Source organism: Eurytemora carolleeae, unplaced genomic scaffold (assembly GCF_000591075.1).
Source record: "Eurytemora carolleeae unplaced genomic scaffold, Eaff_2.0 scaffold349, whole genome shotgun sequence".
Taxonomy (NCBI): domain Eukaryota; kingdom Metazoa; phylum Arthropoda; class Copepoda; order Calanoida; family Temoridae; genus Eurytemora; species Eurytemora carolleeae.
In genome coordinates this window covers 46,656-65,209 of record NW_019396296.1, presented here as the reverse complement: position 1 = coordinate 65,209, position 18,554 = coordinate 46,656, and the positions used below count along the sequence as shown (strand labels likewise).

The 18,554-nt window shown below is 31.8% G+C and overlaps 1 protein-coding gene across 1 annotated transcript; it reads right to left on the bottom strand.

Annotated features, from left to right (window-relative positions):
- Window positions 1–537: 537 nt before the first annotated feature.
- On the bottom strand, window positions 538–18,007 carry LOC111700406 (uncharacterized). Its single transcript, XM_023471292.1, has 27 exons — window positions 17,957–18,007; window positions 16,573–16,616; window positions 16,181–16,279; window positions 15,447–15,486; window positions 14,929–14,937; window positions 13,906–13,994; window positions 12,766–12,868; window positions 12,216–12,293; window positions 11,963–12,005; window positions 11,348–11,395; window positions 11,166–11,250; window positions 9,088–9,150; window positions 8,034–8,114; window positions 7,448–7,512; window positions 6,891–6,968; window positions 6,702–6,796; window positions 5,881–5,913; window positions 5,596–5,647; window positions 5,142–5,245; window positions 4,883–4,943; window positions 4,362–4,451; window positions 3,473–3,513; window positions 2,916–3,011; window positions 1,859–1,912; window positions 1,255–1,332; window positions 889–961; window positions 538–658 (listed from the first exon to the last, which is right to left on the bottom strand). The coding sequence occupies exons 3-27, from the start codon at window positions 16,263–16,265 to the stop codon at window positions 596–598; spliced, it is 1,707 nt and encodes a 568-aa protein (XP_023327060.1). The 5' UTR covers window positions 16,266–16,279; window positions 16,573–16,616; window positions 17,957–18,007; the 3' UTR covers window positions 538–595.
- Between the last annotated feature and the right edge of the window lie 547 nt (window positions 18,008–18,554).

The window sequence follows — 18,554 nt, the reverse complement described above, 5'->3', positions numbered from 1 at the left end:
AACGATACCCTTTAAAGCTTTGACTGCTCAAGTATGAATGAGATAACAATGTTTATAATTTTGAAAACTGATTATTTCCACATGGGGTTTCTCTGCAACTGTGACTTGCGCATTTCTACTGCAGGAAAAAAATATAGAAATTATCAGAATTAACACTTAAAAACAACCGTAGCTTTCACATTATTAATCAGATAAAGGTTTCAACGGTACCGTTGTGAATTGGGATTTCTTTCTGTGCATGGAGATTCGACACTTGAAATTACGCTTACAGTCCCTTTAACTGTTCATATTATTTCCCTATTGACCACATTTTTCTGCAATTTCCTTGACAGTAGTCATGTTATGAGTCTGTATCAATAGACTGCGTGTGTGTGTGCGTGTATATGATAACGAACTCGTCTGCAAAGCAGTGCGAATGGCTTTCTCATGCCAGACCAGCGCCATTTCCCTTTATTCCCTGGTGTGGGCAACCTATTATATTGTGTTGTGTATACAGGGTGTTCCAAAAAAGCTCGAAATCTAAATTTAACAAAAAAGTTTAAACATCAAACAAACATTTTATTTCTTTTATTTAATTGTATTAAAAGATTACATATTAATACTTAGTCTGTGAACTCTTCAGTCCCGAAACCAACGACATCAAAAGATGCCAAATCACCTAAAAAGTTTATAGTTTTGAATAAAATTAATTTTGTGCGCAATATATGCTAAAAGAGATGGTATTTCTAACAATAAACATTGATTTTATAGATATTGTATTTACAGATAGAAGACGTATGGATAAAGAAAAATAGATAAGAGATTATAATCAATTTCTTGAAATCAACATCATCTAGTTTTTCTAATACTGTTTAAGACAAAAAATTGTAATTGTTTCTTTGTATTAACCTCGATAATAGAGATTATGCTGGCCCCTATACACAGTCCTAAACATCCTCCAAGGTTCCCAATAAATGCCGTCCTAGCGAATATTTTTTATTTAAAGTTTTAAAATGTAGGGCAGAGATCTGTATCGTTTTAGTGAACGAACAACATTTTTCGAGAACAAACGAAATTTTTTGTGAACGATAAAAAACGGTAGTTTTTTTAAAAATGAAAAAGAAACCGAACGAAATAGGTCGTTTACGAACAATGCACGGACGAAATGAACCCAAAAAATTCAGTTGCTAGCTATGTGAATTGTTTGGGTGGGAAGGGGGGGGGGTATGTGTTAAGTTGTTCAGCTAAATTCTTAGACTATTGTCAGTTGCTTACCAGCTAAACTGTTCATCTGAACTAATCTCTAAGATGTAAGGTTCTCTTATAAATACGTTTATAACAGCTATATTTTCTCTAATGTCACAACTGGATTAAGTCCCACAATCATACAACTACAGGGTTACCCACTTCAGAGACGATGTTTAATCTGCATTCTTGCACTCTAGGTTTCGTGTAGGATAGAACTGGATTTCTTATGTGCTTAATAGTTTAGTTAACCATAAGAATACTGGATTGAATGCAGAAATAAAAAATCAAGCTTTCAATCGTTTAGATTTTTTTGTCGTCTTTAATCCTTTCAGGGTAACTCTGTATACTATTGCGTTTTACCACTTTTTATAGTTTCTATGTGGTACATTTTTATCAGGAAGCTAAGAAGTTGTTATTGTTGACAAATTGTAGGCTTTGACAATATGCTTTTATTAAACTAAGCAACTATTCTTGTAATATTTTTATTTTTACAAAAACTGTCAAATGTTTGAAACTATAAGAAGTATGTTTTCTGAGTCGGTTATGTAAGCTTTTTATTAACATGAAAGAAAATTAAATGATTTTAAGGTTACGGACTTCATCAAAGACGACATTTAATCCAGTTGGTTTCCTCATGTATTTTACAATTGTATCTTTGAACTGATCAGACTCTTCAGGGTCGGAACTGAACATAACAAATGTGTTTCAAAATTGTATAAAGCATGGAATACTGCTATTAGAATTCTTTTTAATGTACCTAGAGATACGCATAGGTACTTGATTGAAAGTATTTCACAATGTTTACATGTAAAAACTATGTTAGCTTGCAGATGTGTGTTTTTCTATGAGACTATTGAAGCAAGTTCTAAGCTTTGCATTAGATTTCTTTCTAATTTATGTAAAAATGACCTCAACACAGTTCTTGGCAGAAACTTATTTTCTATTGCAAATGATTGTTCTGTAAATCCTCCTTTTAAGTACAAGAATGAATAATTTATATGTTGAAGGATTCGATGATTACGTAATAACTGAAATGATAAATATGTTATGTAATGAGTAATAATCAATGTTTTCTATTTGTGCATAATTTTGCATATTTTTTCTCTTTTCTTTGGAAACCTGTATTTTCAAAAATTTATTTAAACAAATTTAAACTACACCATTTATATATGTATTTATATCTTTGTGTGTGAATAAATCTTTATAATATAATATAACACAGCATTAAATATGCACTGATGAAACTTTCAAGGAAGATTTCTCAACAAATGAAAATAACGTTGATAACGAAGAATTGGTTGAAAACGCTTGATGCCTTAAAAGCAGAGAATTTCATGCACATTTACAGTACTGCAGGGTGTCCCAAGAAACATGATAATTAGGAAATTGTTTTTAAAATGTTTTTGTTCCATAAATTTTTAAGTTGTTTGACACCAAAGAGAAAATTAAAAATATTAGATGTTAGTTATATTGTAGTAAATAGAGATCAAAGTAAAATTATATCTTAGATAAGAGATTTATTTAATGAAATAAACTAGAAAAAGTCTTTCATATCAAATACAGGATATGGTAGAAGACTTTCAATTTTCAAAGTTGTCAACCTTCTCCTCCAAAAAGATTCTGTAGAGCGAACTTTGATCATCTTTCTCAATTTATGGAAGACGACATTTGAATACATTTTTATTTACCTGTATTTGGTTCCATTATAGGGTTCACGTATAGTAGAGGAACAGGCTCCTGTATCCATAGCTTGCTTTACACCCGCACATATATTAGGATATATCCTGAAATATGTATTTATATCTTGTAATATGTTTTATTAGTATAACATATCAGCTGTAGTCATGATATGTTATATTACTAACATTATATGTATTAGGATATATCTTGTAATATGTTTTATTAGTATTATATCATGTCATCATGATTTGTTATATTACTAACATTATATTGTAATAGGATAAATCCTGCAATATTAAAATATTTCATTTAGCATGTACTATGCTAGATAAAACAGTTATTTTCAAAACTTCCATGCTTTAATTAATAAATACGTATGTTGGTAAACTTTATAGTTCTTAAAGACATATTTCTAAATTAAAATTTGATAAATTTGATTAATAAAGTATATTATAGAATTGTTGAATTTAATAGCTTACTTCTCCACCGTATATTATAGAATAGTTGAATTTAATAGCTTACTTCTCCACCGTATATTATAGAATAGTTATATTTAATAGCTTACTTCTCCACCGTATATTTCCGGGAAAAATCTGCGCAGGTTCTCTTAAATAAACACTTTTGGTATTGGGAAATAATTATTGGGAAAAACATAATAAAGGTGGGAAATAATATTTGGGAAAACATAGTTATGAAAACAGAATTTCCCAAAAATGACGAGACTTACAATCCGAAAACTTTTAAAAAAATTGATTTTACGGGTAAATTTGATTTTACTACCTTAAACTTCTCCTGGTTTCTAAACGATTAGACAAAAAATATTATATTGATGTGATGCAGGGTAACCAAAATTGTAAGAAATGAACCATCATAGATAAATTTGTCTGTCTAAAGTTTTTTTTGTAGTTGATAAAACATGTCTCAGAAAGGAAAAGTTGGACTTATACAATATACATAGGTTAATTAAACAACAGATAGGATACTAGAATCTAGATGTCGTCTTTTAAAGATTTATGTGCGTTTCGTTCACAATAACCTTTAGGCAGAAGCCCAAAGGAGTTACGCGTAGTCAGCGTAGAACATTGATAGCCTGTTCTACGCCGACTACGTGTAACTCCTTTGGGCTTCTGCCTTAGGGTTATTGTGAACGACACACACTTAAATCATTAAAAGATGATATACAGTGCTCTATCTGTTATTTTAACATATCATGGACGTAAAAATGAAAAGCACAATGTTGGGAAAATTTATTTTGGGGGAAATAAAGGGATACCCACAAAGGATGAGAAATTTACAGGTGTAGGGAACTATGAATTTCAGAAAAAATTTGAAGAAATTCTGTACAGTCGTCTCCGAAGTCTCTTCCTTTGTGGACAACCTTGTACATAGAGACATACGTTTGGGAAAACGCTGTACATTTTCCTAAAATAGTAAATTAGGTTTATAATATATACCTGCAGTTTATTGACAATAATGCAAAAGTCGTCTTTGTGATTTATTTCTTTTCCAGGATAGAGAGAAGAGGTTACCAACAGATCATACTTCTGTAAAATTATTAAGGATATAAATAGCTTCTCACCATGGACAAAGAAGGATGCAACTTCAAATAAAGATGCAGATAATTATTCAAACTCAATTCCAGATTAAGATAAAAAATGCAAATGATACATGATCCATATTATGAATCTGATTAGATTTATGAACACACGTGTATTTTTTTATTTGGATAACAAATACAGGTCAAAATTACAGATATACAGATTCAGATACATACAGATGCAGATACAGATGCAGATACAGATATATACATATGAAGATGAAGATGCAGATACAGATACAGATACACAGATACACAGATACACAGATACACAGATACACAGATACACAGATACACAGATACACAGATACACAGATACAGATACAGATACAGATACAGATACAGATACAGATGCAGATATATGTTAAAGAAAAATACCTGATCAAAGCATGCACTCATGCATAGTTTATTAATGTTCTGATTTGGGTCTCGGATACTCCTGGATTATTTTTTTTAGATAATTTTCTTTTAAAATGATTCAACTGAATTATTGTCAGTTATTAACTTTTCAAAGGTAATAATAGTTGAATATGCCATGTTCGTAGATGTAACTGTATTTTTAATGCTCGAATTGAAAGAAAACCTCTGCTTGCCTTGGAAAAAATAAGAAAAAAACTAATAATATTTTATAACACACCTGTAAAGACCTGTATTAAAGATAACATTTTGATAACAGTTTAAATCCTTTCCCATACAGGGAGATTTATTAAACTTCTGGGAGCCAGGAATACAGCCACAATCCTGGTTAAATATACAGCTCTTAATTTTATACCATGCAAATATAGTTTAACACAGAACTTGATAAAGATCGAAAGAATTTATAAAATTTCGTCCAGACAATGTGTCAATGGGTTTATATTATTATTCATAAATATCATAAATTGAATAAATCGATTATAGCCATGAAATATGCAGGAACATTTTTAAATCGCTCCAAATAATTATTCAATTAAATAACTAAATATCTGCCCCTTTCCATTATATCAGTAGGTTAAGAAGACGACATATTCTTTCAACGCATCCGAAGTTCTACAAATTTTGATTTACAGATTTTTAAAAGAAAATGTGGGGGTGGGGAGGGGTTATTTTACCTGGGCTGTTTTTTCTAGCGAAGCTTCATACAAGCAGTTGTTCATTGTATACCTGAATAATGTACATTACTTTAATGCACATTACAGTACTTGTATCCCTGACTCGTATCGTTATGAAATGTATAATTTGCCGGACAGTTTACGAACAAGGCCTTGTTCGAAAAATTTAATATGTCCTTAATGTAACTTAAATTTTTGACTTTTCTATTATTATGGCAGCAAACTTTGATTTGGTTAAAAAGTTACAAAATATCTTTAAAATAAATATTAAAAAAGTATGCTCACCTGTAATCGTCAGAGTATTTTAAGATCTCAAACCTAGAGATAAATTGATTTTATTACTAGAATTTATTTACTTTAAAGTATATTTCCGATAGTTGTGCTGAAAACAAAGGGTCCAACATGGGTACAAACTGCACTCAAAAAAAGACTGTGATTAAGACCTTGAACTATTTGAATACCTGGCATTTGTATAAGAACATAACAGTAATCTTTAAAAAGATATCAGGTACTTTCCCAAAGGGCTTTTTTTCAAGTAGCAACTTTCCAACTGTGCAATTTTCCAAACGACAACCTTCTCAGTATTTCCTAGCCAGCCGCAGAGCTCGGCCCCAGGCCAGAGCTTGGCCCCTAGCCTATTCTAACGACAGAGCCCGACCCCTAGCCTATTATAACGATAGAGCTCGGCCCCTAGCCTATTCTAACGACAGAGCCCGACCCCTAGCCTATTCTAACGACAGAGCTCGACCCCAGGCCTATTCTAGCGACAGAGCTCGGCCCCTAGCCTATTCTAACGACAGAGCCCGACCCCTAGCCTATTTAGCCGAAGCACTCGGCCCTCCTAGCCCATCCTAGCCGTAGCCATAGGTCCCCAATAGCAGCCTGCGGTGTATCAGAGGGCCTAACATAACCTTTGAGAAGTTGCCGCTGGGAAATTGAACACTTGGGATGTTGCAACTTGGAAAGTTGTCACTTGGAAAGTCGCCCATGGGAGCTGATAATAAATTGGCCGTTGTTCCTGAAACAACCTTTTTTCATAGGCGACCCCCAAAAAAAGGTTGACAATTAAATCCTCTTACGAAATGATTTGAAAAAATTGAACTCACGATATCTCCGAGGTGTTCCAGCATCGTCTGTCCACCGGAGAGAATCTTGATAATGCAACATCTGTAGTTGTGTACTGTGTAATAGAAACCGCCATCTTGAAAACAAAGAAAAAAATGTTAAAATAATTTTTTAAAATTTATTTCTTTACTTCTTTACTTTTTAGATTAAATCGGCTAGGGTATTCTAACCTGTACGGCTGAACCAATATCTATATTCACTCCACTTTGTCGCATGAGAGGCATATCCAATGGATGTATTACAGCCACCTTGGTTATGGTAATATATATATTTAGTGTACATATTTTAATGTTGTTTATTGTTTTGCATTTTGAATTTCTTTCTTTAACTTATCAGTGTCCGAATTTAATGAATTTGAGCCGCGTCGTAAATCCGCCAAAAACCGGTTTCAATTGAGCGCCGGCTTAAATCTAGAAGCAATGAATACGATTTTAAGTGTAACCAACCATATTTGAGCCGTGGCTCAGATCCTTTAAATTCGGCCTCAGGGGAAATAAAGACAACGAAACGATTGAAAACGAAAAAAGGTAAGTTTGGATTTTAAAAAAGTTGCTTAACATAAATACTATAGTATGCATCGTCCCTGACCAAACTCTGATAATTAACTCTACACCTTGTTTAAAGCCAAATATATAAGGAAAGCTGATGACAAAGGTTTTAACTAGATAATTTTCAAAAAAAAAAAAACATTATATTTCGTTTTTGAACTTGAAGTTAGGAGACCTACCTTAAACCCCTCCCCTACTCTACTTCCAACTAAGTTGTCCTCCATAGCGCTGTTATCAAAGGTTTCTAGAATGTATGAAGTCCTAATACCAATCTTATATGCTTGAGTGTTATAACATGAAACCAAAAGCTAAAGAATGATATGAATTAAACCCAATTTAATAAGAGGCCGAAAAGATCTGTTACTTCTCTAATTTATAGTGCTTACAACCTTTCGCTCATTTTTAAAAAATCAAGTTATCACTGAGATATGGAGAACTCTGACAGTTAGTCATTAAACTTTTAGACAGCCTCAACTTTAAAGTGTCGCATTGCCTTGGCCTTTTTTACCTCACCAACTCAGTAATACTTTTTTACCCCTGACAAATACATATTAAAAATGCCCTACGCTTGCATACAACTCAAGTTTTAATGGAGTTAATGGCAAAATACTGTTTTATTTTTGCGTGCCAGCGTTATTTTAGGATGTTTCCAGTGATATTTTTAGGAGTTTTCCGGTGTTATTTTTAGGATGTTTCCAGTGTTATTTTTAGGATGTTTCCAGTGTTTTTTTTAGGATGTTTCCAGTGTTAATTTTAGGATGTTTCCTGCGTCTAGTAAAAGAGAAAGACCATTATTTTCTCCGTTAAGAGCCCCTGTAGGAAGCATGCTTAGTTCCCCCTCACTTCCTAAACACGTCAAACTGGATTAGGCGAAGAACATATTTAGCAGAGGTTGGATTTGATAAATAGAAAGGTGTAGCTGATCTAGGTACGGTCTGTTAAATTACTTCTAGGTCAACTATCCGTTTCTACATACATTCTTTTTAAATTTTCGGATTAGTCCCGAAAATCGAAAATATGTCTCCGATCCAATATGATTTAAGATGTATAGACAAGGGAATTGAGAGACGACTTGAATATCGTCTTTAATTTCTGAAAATTGTTACATGACAGAATGTGCATTTGAAGGTAAAAAATGGTAGACCACATTTTTGAAATCCCGAGACAAGAAGTTTTCGGTGTTGAACGTTTTAGCTGTTATACAGCAAAATCATGTTTACGAAATAATCCCGCATAGTTCAAATAAAGTGTAAAGATAGACATATATACCGGGTTTGACTGTACTTCTTGATTTTTTATTAAATTCAGTTAAATGTTAGTGTTGTACATGATCGATATTTTCGTTTGAACGTTCTAAAAATGGTAGCTCGGAATCAGTATCATTACCGGTAAAAAGGGAAGCCTAAAATATTTAATATTAAAAAGCATTTGTGTGCATGTGAACAAATTTCAGATATTTTTGACAAGTTTATGAATAACAGCAAATGTATTAGGTACAATACAATATGAAAGAACTATAAACATTATCGTATCGGATATTCTGAAGAAAACAAGGGTGTGCTAAATTAACTATAATTTATATTTTAAAATAAAGAGCCTACAGTCTTTACAGTGTAAATGCCATTTATTTTTTCTTTCATTACTATCATGGCAAACTGTGTTAATCATGTGACGATATTGTTTTTTTTTTCTTTTTACGTTTTATTCCATAATTTGTCCAGAAATACAGGTTCAAGAACAAAATTGTTTCAAGAGTTTTAGGCTATACGACAGACAATTCGACATTTATAAAAAAAAAAATTTTTAAAGCTTAAAATACCTGGTTGCGGATTTGTATAGTAGGTCGACAACCACACACATACTCCATAATCAGTGCCAAACCCTGGCAGATAAAAATAAAATTATTATAATTTAATATCAAAGTAATTTTAATGGGCGTCAAACATTACAGAAATCCAACGTATAGAAATCGATAGGTATTGCAACAAGGCGTATTTTCAGGAATTTTTTTCATAGTTTTGAGAAATAAAACGTTTTTGTAAAACATTGTAGCTCGTCATTATCATTATCATTATTTTTATTTAACCCTATTCCTGCTGGGGGGGGGGTCAAGTTGACCCCCCCCTGTAGTTTTTTTTTACATAACTCAAAAAGTATTGGTCTGAGGCTGTTGAAATTTTCTGACTTTTCTTACATACCCAAAGCCCTCCCTTTAAGCCTAAAACCGGGCTTTAATACTAACTGCCTGAGTCCTCAGGCACACTGCCTGAATTACTGCTTTTGCCTGTAACAAACTAAATCATTGTTTTGACCCACTTTCACTTGTCAGATTTTGATAAAATTTAGCTTTTTGGAAAGCCTATGACATAAGGAAACGGATTGCACAAGTTTTGCGAAAAAAAATTGCAAATTTTTTGCAAACAACCTGTCAAAGGAAATTTGCACATTTTTAGTTTTTCTTGATTAAAAACCAGGTTATTTAAAATTTTGCAAAAATTTTTGCATATTTGAAATGGCATGGTCAAGGGCTTTTCAAAAATGTATAATTTGTCATTTTTTGGACAAATTTTTTTTTGCAAACATTTTTACTATAAAACTGGATTTTGCGATAAAAAATTCAATTTTCACAAATTTGCAAATTTATTTGCAGATTCTAAAATTAGAGCACAAGAGCTTTCTAATGATGTATCATGTGTCATATTTGGACATAAAACATGGGATTTAGAGGGGGGGGGGTCAAATTGACCCCCCCCCCAGCGTATCCTGGTTTTCAAGTACCCCAGCAGGGATAGGGTTAACATACCCTAGACACTATAACTAACTACAGGGTGTCCCACATCAAATTAGACCACGTCAATGGGTCTAAATTACGATTTGGGGGACAAATCAGAAAATTTAAGAAGAATGAATCATTTTGAAAAATTTAATAAGGCTAATAGATTTTTTTTGTGCAGAAAATGCTAGATTTTTTGAGTATAATGTGCGTATTTAAGTGTTAAAGATTGCAGGAGATAATCTAATATGATATGGGACGCTGTAGATTAATATGTACATGTGAACTGCTCTCTATTGTGTTTAAGGTCCCCCCAGATTTTCATGTACTGACAACATAAATGAATGATTATATGGTTACATAAAATTGCATGTTACTATTTAAAAAACTATTTTATGAAAATGATATGTACAGCTTTATTTTTACAAAAATAATTTCTCAAAAAATAAAACAAAAATTCTGTGTTACCATTTAAATAAAAGATTTTATGAAAATTATATCTACTTTACACGGATTATTTAATTTCTCAAAAATATAAAAAATATTCTCCCGGAAAATACGCCTTAAGTTGCTATACCTAGCGATTTCTATACGTTGGATTTCTATAATATTTGACGCCATTTTAATGGCTGCCTTTAAAGAGTCCATCCAAATAAGAATTTTTAATGGTTACATAGAGAGCACTAATATTTGCTGCTAATCAAATCTTTTTGAGAAGCCGTGAATATGAATCTCTCCTATTTTATTGTCGAGTCTGTCTGCAGAATTACACTTTTTTATTTTAAAAAGGCCCTCGACCCTCTCAGGTGACAGAAACAAATCTTTTTCAGTAGTTAATACACCCTTCTAAGTTTTAACGGAGTGTTATTTAAAAGTTCACATAGATCCTATATAAAACGTTGTATATTTTTCATTTTTTTTTGACTGTGTTGAAGGGTTGCAACTCCCTAGCCTTTGATTTACCTCAACAACTCAATTAAACGTTGTTGTTGTTGTTGTTTTTTACATTTAAGAACTATGCATCACCTGATTTTAGCGTCAATCTTAAAGAGGTAATTGGAAAAATTCGCATCAATTTTTGCGTGAGAATTAGCACACATAGGATTACTGTGAGTTTACAATACCTAGCTGTTGAAATGTTGATTTTGTATTATTTATCTGAGTCGAATCAAACCCATTCCATTGAATATAAGTAACAAGTTGTTCTATCTGAAATAAAAACATTCAACGAATTTTAAAGATAAGCAATTCAATTTTTCAAAATTTTATCTTTAGAATTAATAATTATTAAAGAAAAGTTTCTTACCTCCCATTGACTTGCAAGGTTGGCAAAAAAGTTTTTATGATACAACGCCTAGACAAATAAAATAAAGTTAATAGTTAAATAGTTATCTTCCATGACGATAACTGCTCATTCAATTAGATCTTAAAACAGAAATTGTTACACTCATTCTCTCCGCGCATGGGAGAAAGACTTCTCAGATTTGCTAAAACTAATGATCGGTAGAGTTTAATTGGTTTATTGTTAGTCAACACTTTTGGTACAAGAAAAAGTTCATTTTGATTTTAAATATAATTTAACCCATGTTGCCCAGGGGAGTAATAGTTAGTCCCACCGATCACACGCGCTTTGTCATAAATTAGAATTTTAGTTATTTTTCCCGTTAAATTGGACCAACTTATTGCAGAATCTAAAAACAACATTCCCGGGCACCCCCGAGTTCCCCAATCAAAGTTTGAGGCAAATCGGTCTAGGGGGTTGCTGATTTATGATCGGAAAAACAAACAAACAAACAAACAGAGATTACTACTTTATATATACAGATGCTATTCATTTACTAAACCTTGTTTTCCATAGTATAATTTCCAGCTATACTCCTAGCAGGTCTACATATAGAACAGATATAAAGATTTACTAAACCTTGTTCTCCTTAGTATAATTTCCAGCTATACTCCTAGCAGCTCTACATATAGAACAGATATAAAGATTTACTAAACCTTGTTCTCCTTAGTATAATTTCCAGCATATACTCCTAGCAGGTCTACATATAGAACAGATATAAAGATTTAATTCTGCTTCAGGGTTTAAAACCATTTATCAAAATGATCGATACTAACACAGTTTCCTTCTATTTGGTAAAAAAAATTGTTCAAAAGTTTAGATCTTTATAATCCTGATCTGATCATAGTTGATCAATTTTCCATTCGTCATATTAACAATTCTTGGATTATCATTCTCATTCAGAAACTTTCTGGAGTTCAACTAACATTTATATGTCATTATTATTAACAACTTTAAGTAATGGTAAAGTTATCAACTATTGATGAGAAACTTTAATCTCTTTACAGGAAGGCAGTAGGGATGTAATATTCCTTTAAATCAAATGAATCCTAAAGAATTTGTCCACAACACTTACATAGCCGGACTGTCCCTTTAATATGTATTATTTTAGAAGGAAAACACATTCTTGTCAAATTGTGAAATTTTGGTTATTGAATTTTGTATCAAAACTAATTAAATAATTGAATTCATGTACCTCTCCCAACCCCCCTCTGTCTCTGTAAACAAGATTAAGGGGTTGATGAGTTGGATCGAACAAACAAACAAACGAAAACCAAAACAGAGATATCTACTTTACATGGATGTTGTTTTCCTTGTTAAATAGGGTATTTTTTAAGTTTCTGATTATTGGGGCGCAAAGTCGACATATTGCAAGTTGTCTCCTGAAGTACTCCTCGAAGAAGTTGCTGTTGATGATGGTGTCCAGGAGCTCCTGCCTCTCCTGGGTTATATTATGCTCTCGTCCCATTACAAATTCTTCCATCACTGCAAACACCCGCATTAAGCTAATTATTCTCTTAACAAACTCAGAAAGATAAAAAACAATTTTTGAATTTAATCATTTGTTTAAAAACCTAAGCTTGCGTAATAGGAACTATAATCTCCGACTTCTTCTACATAAAAGTTGAGCAATGACGTGTTTTAAAAGTATTATTGTATATCTAACTTGGGAACCCAGCGCTGCCAAGGTTACTAAAAGTTTCTCCCACCGTTTACACGCAATTTAAACGATTTTACCGGGAAACACAATTTTAGCTATTAAAGTCGACCCACTTTACTAAGATTCTCAAAACAAAGCTAAGAACATTTCCGTGGGTCTCTAGAGTTCCCCAGTCAACATTTGAGGCAAATCGGTCCAGGGGTTCCTGAGTTATGTTCGGACAAACAAACAAACAGACAGACAATTAACCAGAGATTACATTTTTACACAATGGATAATTTTGGTTAGAATTAAGACTATTTGTTTACAATGTACAGTACAAAGTGCAGTAACAGAAGATTTACCTTTATAAAGAGCTAGTTACGCTTTGGTTCAGGGGAAACATGCATTACAAAATTATGTACATACAGAATCATAAATAATTCAAAAAAGGATTCGCGTTTTTTATTAAATTTTCATGAATGAAAATCAGGAAAAATCAGGAAATCTAATTTTCTTAAACGGAATCCACAATTAAGCATTCTGAAATCTGCATGCCATTGCCAGTGTACCATAAAAATTAAATTTCAAAATCTGCACTTTTAAGTAAAAAAGTATATTTCTATATAAAGTTTTTTTTTACTCTACCAGTACTTTACTATATTAATTAGACAAAATTAAACTGTTTGCTTATTCAGAATTTAATTAATTGTTTTATAAAAAAAAGAGACAGACCTATATAAATTAACTTATCACCGAATCAAAATAATCTGATATATTAGTTTTAAACTATCCAACTATCCTATTTTTATCAAGGTAGAGTTAATGTTAAAGATTGTTCAAGTTTAAGTGTCTAATGATCATGCTTGTTAAATCTGCTTACATAGCCTTCCTAGGGAATAAATATCTTGAATTGGAACCTTCACTCCCATCTTCTTTAAACTCTCGTGAACAAAATAAACAAAACTTTTCCTAAAAATAAAGAAAACAAGTTATGTCAATTTTTAATAATATTTTTTTTAAGTATCAGTGAATATTTGTATTCTTGTAAAAAGTTTGATTTTGGTCTATGTAACGTCACTAGTTTGCTTTAGGTCTATAGGACGTCACTAGTTTGCTTTAGGTCTATAGGACGTCACTAGTTTGTTTAAGGTCTACAGAAGTCACTAGTTTGCGTTAGGTCTATAGGACGTCACTAGTTTGCTTTAGGTATATAGGACGTCACTAGGTTGCTTTGGTCTACAGGACGTCACTAGTTTGCTTTAGGTATATAGGACGTCGCTAGTTTGTTTAAGGTCTACAGACGTCACTAGTTTGCTTCAGGTCTATAGGACGTCACTAGTTTGCTTCAGGTCTATAGGACGTTACTAGTTTGCTTTAGGTCTATACTCTATAGGACGTCACTAGTTAGCTTTCGGTCTATAGGACGTCACTAGATTGGTTTAGGTTCATAGAACGTCACTAGTTTGGTGTATGTCTATAGGACGTCACTAGTTTGGTTTAGGTCTATAGGACGTCACTAGTTTGTTCAGGTCCATAGGAGGTCCCTAGTTTGGTTTAGGTCCATAGGACGTCACTAGTTTGCTTTAGGTCTATAGGACGTCACTAGTTTGCTTTAGGTCTACAGGATGTCACTAGTTTGCTTTAGGTCTATAGGACGTCACTAGTTTGTTTAAGGTCTACAGACGTCACTAGCTTGGTTTAGGTTCATAGGAGGTCCCTAGTTTGGTTTAGGTCTATAGGAGATCCCTAGTTTGGTTGTGAAAAAATAGTATGTAAGGTACATTATAGATTGGAAGCGTCATATAAAGCACAATGATACTGTAAAGGGGGCAATTATTTGTCTTTAACAAGTTTCTAATAGTGTATATGATGCATTTATAATTTCTCTTCTTTTAAACTTTACCTGAACGGGCTAAACAGGATGAAAACTTTATTCAATTGGATATTTAAGTTTATAATTAAAAGAATTGTAAACGTAGTTTTTAAATCTATCTGGGAAACGATAGTAAATATATCGATATTTTACGATGAGCTGAATCTCGTCCATTTTCTCATTTCCTTGTCATTAAAAGCTGTGAGAAAATTGTTTGATTATTTAAAACTAAAATAAATTAATAAATTAATTTTTGGCATGATTGATTTGCTTGAAATCATGTTGGCATTATTTTTGGAATTAATTTGGCAGTTCACGTGAAAATCCATTTTTAGCCAGAATATTCTGGAAAGACAGGAGGCAAAAAGTGGAAAAGGAACATGTTATTGTAAACAACTATGATAAATATTAAACCATGAAATTGTAAAATTAATGTTTACACAATACTCTGACATCAAATACAAATACAAATATATGTTGAACACATAGTATTTCCATAAATTTTTTCAAAATTAAATAATAGTTTCATATTTGAATAAAGGTTAATCCTGATGTTGCAAACCACCAGGGAAGGAAAAAACACATCATCTGAAAAAATTGTAAATTTCAATAATTTTGATATTAAAACTAATAAGATTATGTATAATACAGAGCTACCCAAAAATGAGGAGAATTCAAAGAAGACTGTATAGAATCTATTCCATTTTGACTCATATGTTACGTAATTTTATGAATATCTGCAACAATACATTTAAAAAAGTGTTTATTATTTGCAGCAAACTGTATGAATTTAATTTCTAAATCAAAAAACTTAGTTTACAAAAATTAAATCAACATTTAAAATTTGTGAATTAAACTTGTGTCTCTGGTCGTATCCTTCAAGGAGACTGCAGACGTAATTTCGGCTCAACTATAATGCCCTATTCACAAGGATACCCTTTAGACGTACCTTTCTCTGAGATATAATGATTGTAAAATTCCTATAAAAAATGAGTTGTGGGATTGTTGTTGCAAAGGCTAAGAAAGAAATTGACATGATTGATCTCTTTTCAGAATAGAAAAAGAACTACTGCTTTCTTATTTTTCTTTACATAATCTGCCGTGGCTGTAAATTGTCTTGAAAAAAATGTCGACAACTGCCTCCAATGTGAACAGAAAATCTTTAACAATTTGTGTTCATTGGAGAACGAAAAAATAAAGCCACTAAAAAGGAACATTTAAACACCAAAATTATCAGAGAAGGGGCTAAAAGCCCCCGAAAAGCCTAGTACAAGATAATTACCAAGTGGTTTTGCACGCTGGGTGATTGAAATTGCAGTTCTAGCCTTTATAAACTGATCTACGGTCAGATGTAGTAATAATCCCATACTTATCAGGGAACCTAAATATAAAATCTGTATTCTGTATCTGTATCTGTATCTGTATCTGTATCTGTATCTGTATCTTTATCTGTATTCTTTATCTGTATCTGTATCTGTATTCTGTATATGTATATGTATCTGTATCTGTATCTGTATCTGTATTCCGTATTTGTATCTGTATCTGTATCCGTATCTGTATCTGTAGCTGTATTCTGTATCTGTATCTGTATCCGTATCTGTATCTGTATCTGTATCTGTATCTGTATTTGTATCTGTATCTGTATCTGTATCTGTATCTGCGTTAGTACATTACCTAATATTGCAAGAATCCAGAAAACTTTCTTGAGCTTTGACTTTCTGTTAATTAAACAAAATTTATAACCTTTTTTAAATAACTTTAAATAAGAAATAATAAAATTAATGGGAAATTTGAAAGCTAAAAACTACATGGACCAGATTTATTGGTTAAGGTAAAAACTACATGGACCAGATTTAATGATTAAGGTAAAAACTACATGGACCAGATTTATTGATTAAGGTAAAAACTACATGGACCAGATTTATTGATTAAGGCAAAAACTTCATGGACCAGATTTATTGATTAAGGTAAAAGTTCAACTACGTGTATTAAATTGAACCACATCTGTTCAGCTTGCCCCGGAGTACATGAGAGCTGGTTGAACCGGTGGTATGCGGTTCAATTATTTCTTGATATTCATTAAATCTAGTCCCTGAAGAGTTAAATTAGGACAATCACAATTTACATCATTTAAAAATTTTAATTCGGACAAAACCAGATATGAAGTGGACGGGGTCAAAACTAAACCCACCCCCAAAAAATCCAAAATCACGTAAAAAAAAGAAAAGGAATTTGTATCCAATATCACGCTGGATGGTTGAATTATGAATCCGAGATTATTTTGTTACCATGAATTATAATGAATAAAAGCAAGTGTTCACAAAACCATGAAAATAAATTATAAACATAAATGATTAAAGAAAGTGTTCACAAAATTATGAACATTAAATATAATGATTAAAGAAAGTGTTCACGAAATTATGAACATGAATTATAATGATTAAAGAAAGTGTTCACGAAATATGCATGAACATGAATTATAATGATTAAAGAAAGTGTTCACGAAATATGCATGAACATGAATTAGGATGATTAAGGAAAGTGTTCACAAAATTATGAACATGAATTATAATGATTTAAGAAAGTGTTCACGAAATTATGAACATTAGTTATAATGATTTAAGAAAGTGTTCACGAAATTATGAACATGAATTATAATGATTAAAGAAAGAGTTCACGAAATAATGAACATTAGTTATAATGATTTAAGAAAGTGTTAACGAAATTATGAACATGAAGTTTACTGATCAAAGAAAGTGTTCACGAAATTATGAACATGAATTTTACTGATCAAAGAAAGTGTTTACGAAATTATTAACATGAATTTTACTGATCAAGGAAAGTGTTCGCGAAATTATGAACATGAATTTTACTATTTAAAGAAAGTGTTCACGAAATCATGACTTTTCTATTTCTACCAGATGTTTGATCATGGCTGAAATGTATCGCTGTTACTACATGAATTAACCATTTTGGCTATTAATTTTTCATCTCTTTGTAAATATGGCGGACCACGTAGCAAGGTTCACGAATGAATTTATTTAAATAAATAATGTTCCTAGAATGGGGTAAATAAGACCAGCCATGCAACGATGTCTGCTCGCAGAACCTGCCTGTAATCAATTAATCAAATTATATTCTCAATTGATCAGATAATTTGTATCATAAAAGTTTTCTTTTATCTTTTTTATATTAACTATTATTGACTATGGTCCCGGGTCATTAGAAAATATATAAATTTATCAAAATAGTCACAAATAATTAGATTTCTAAAAAAGACGACATTTCAATCTGAACAAGTAAAAGACAGTTTTACAGGTTGTCTTAATAATTTTTTAACCAATTACTTTTGTTAAGGTTTTTCATGAAGAAGTAATTAAAAATTGTACAAAATTATTTTTAACAGAATAGGAGATTTACCACACCATGCCCACAATACGGCATTAAAACCCAAAGAAAATTATAAAGTTGTTAATTCTATATTTTGTCCAGAATCTTCATGTATACTTTGCTTGTCTGTCAGGATGTTTGTCTGTCCGCTTGTATCTAACTAGGTTTTTAGGGCGCTTCGCGCACATCTTCTATTTAAATTGTGAACATGTTTTTTTGTCTACATTTTAAAACAAAGAAGAAAAAAATTTCGCGGATTTTTTACA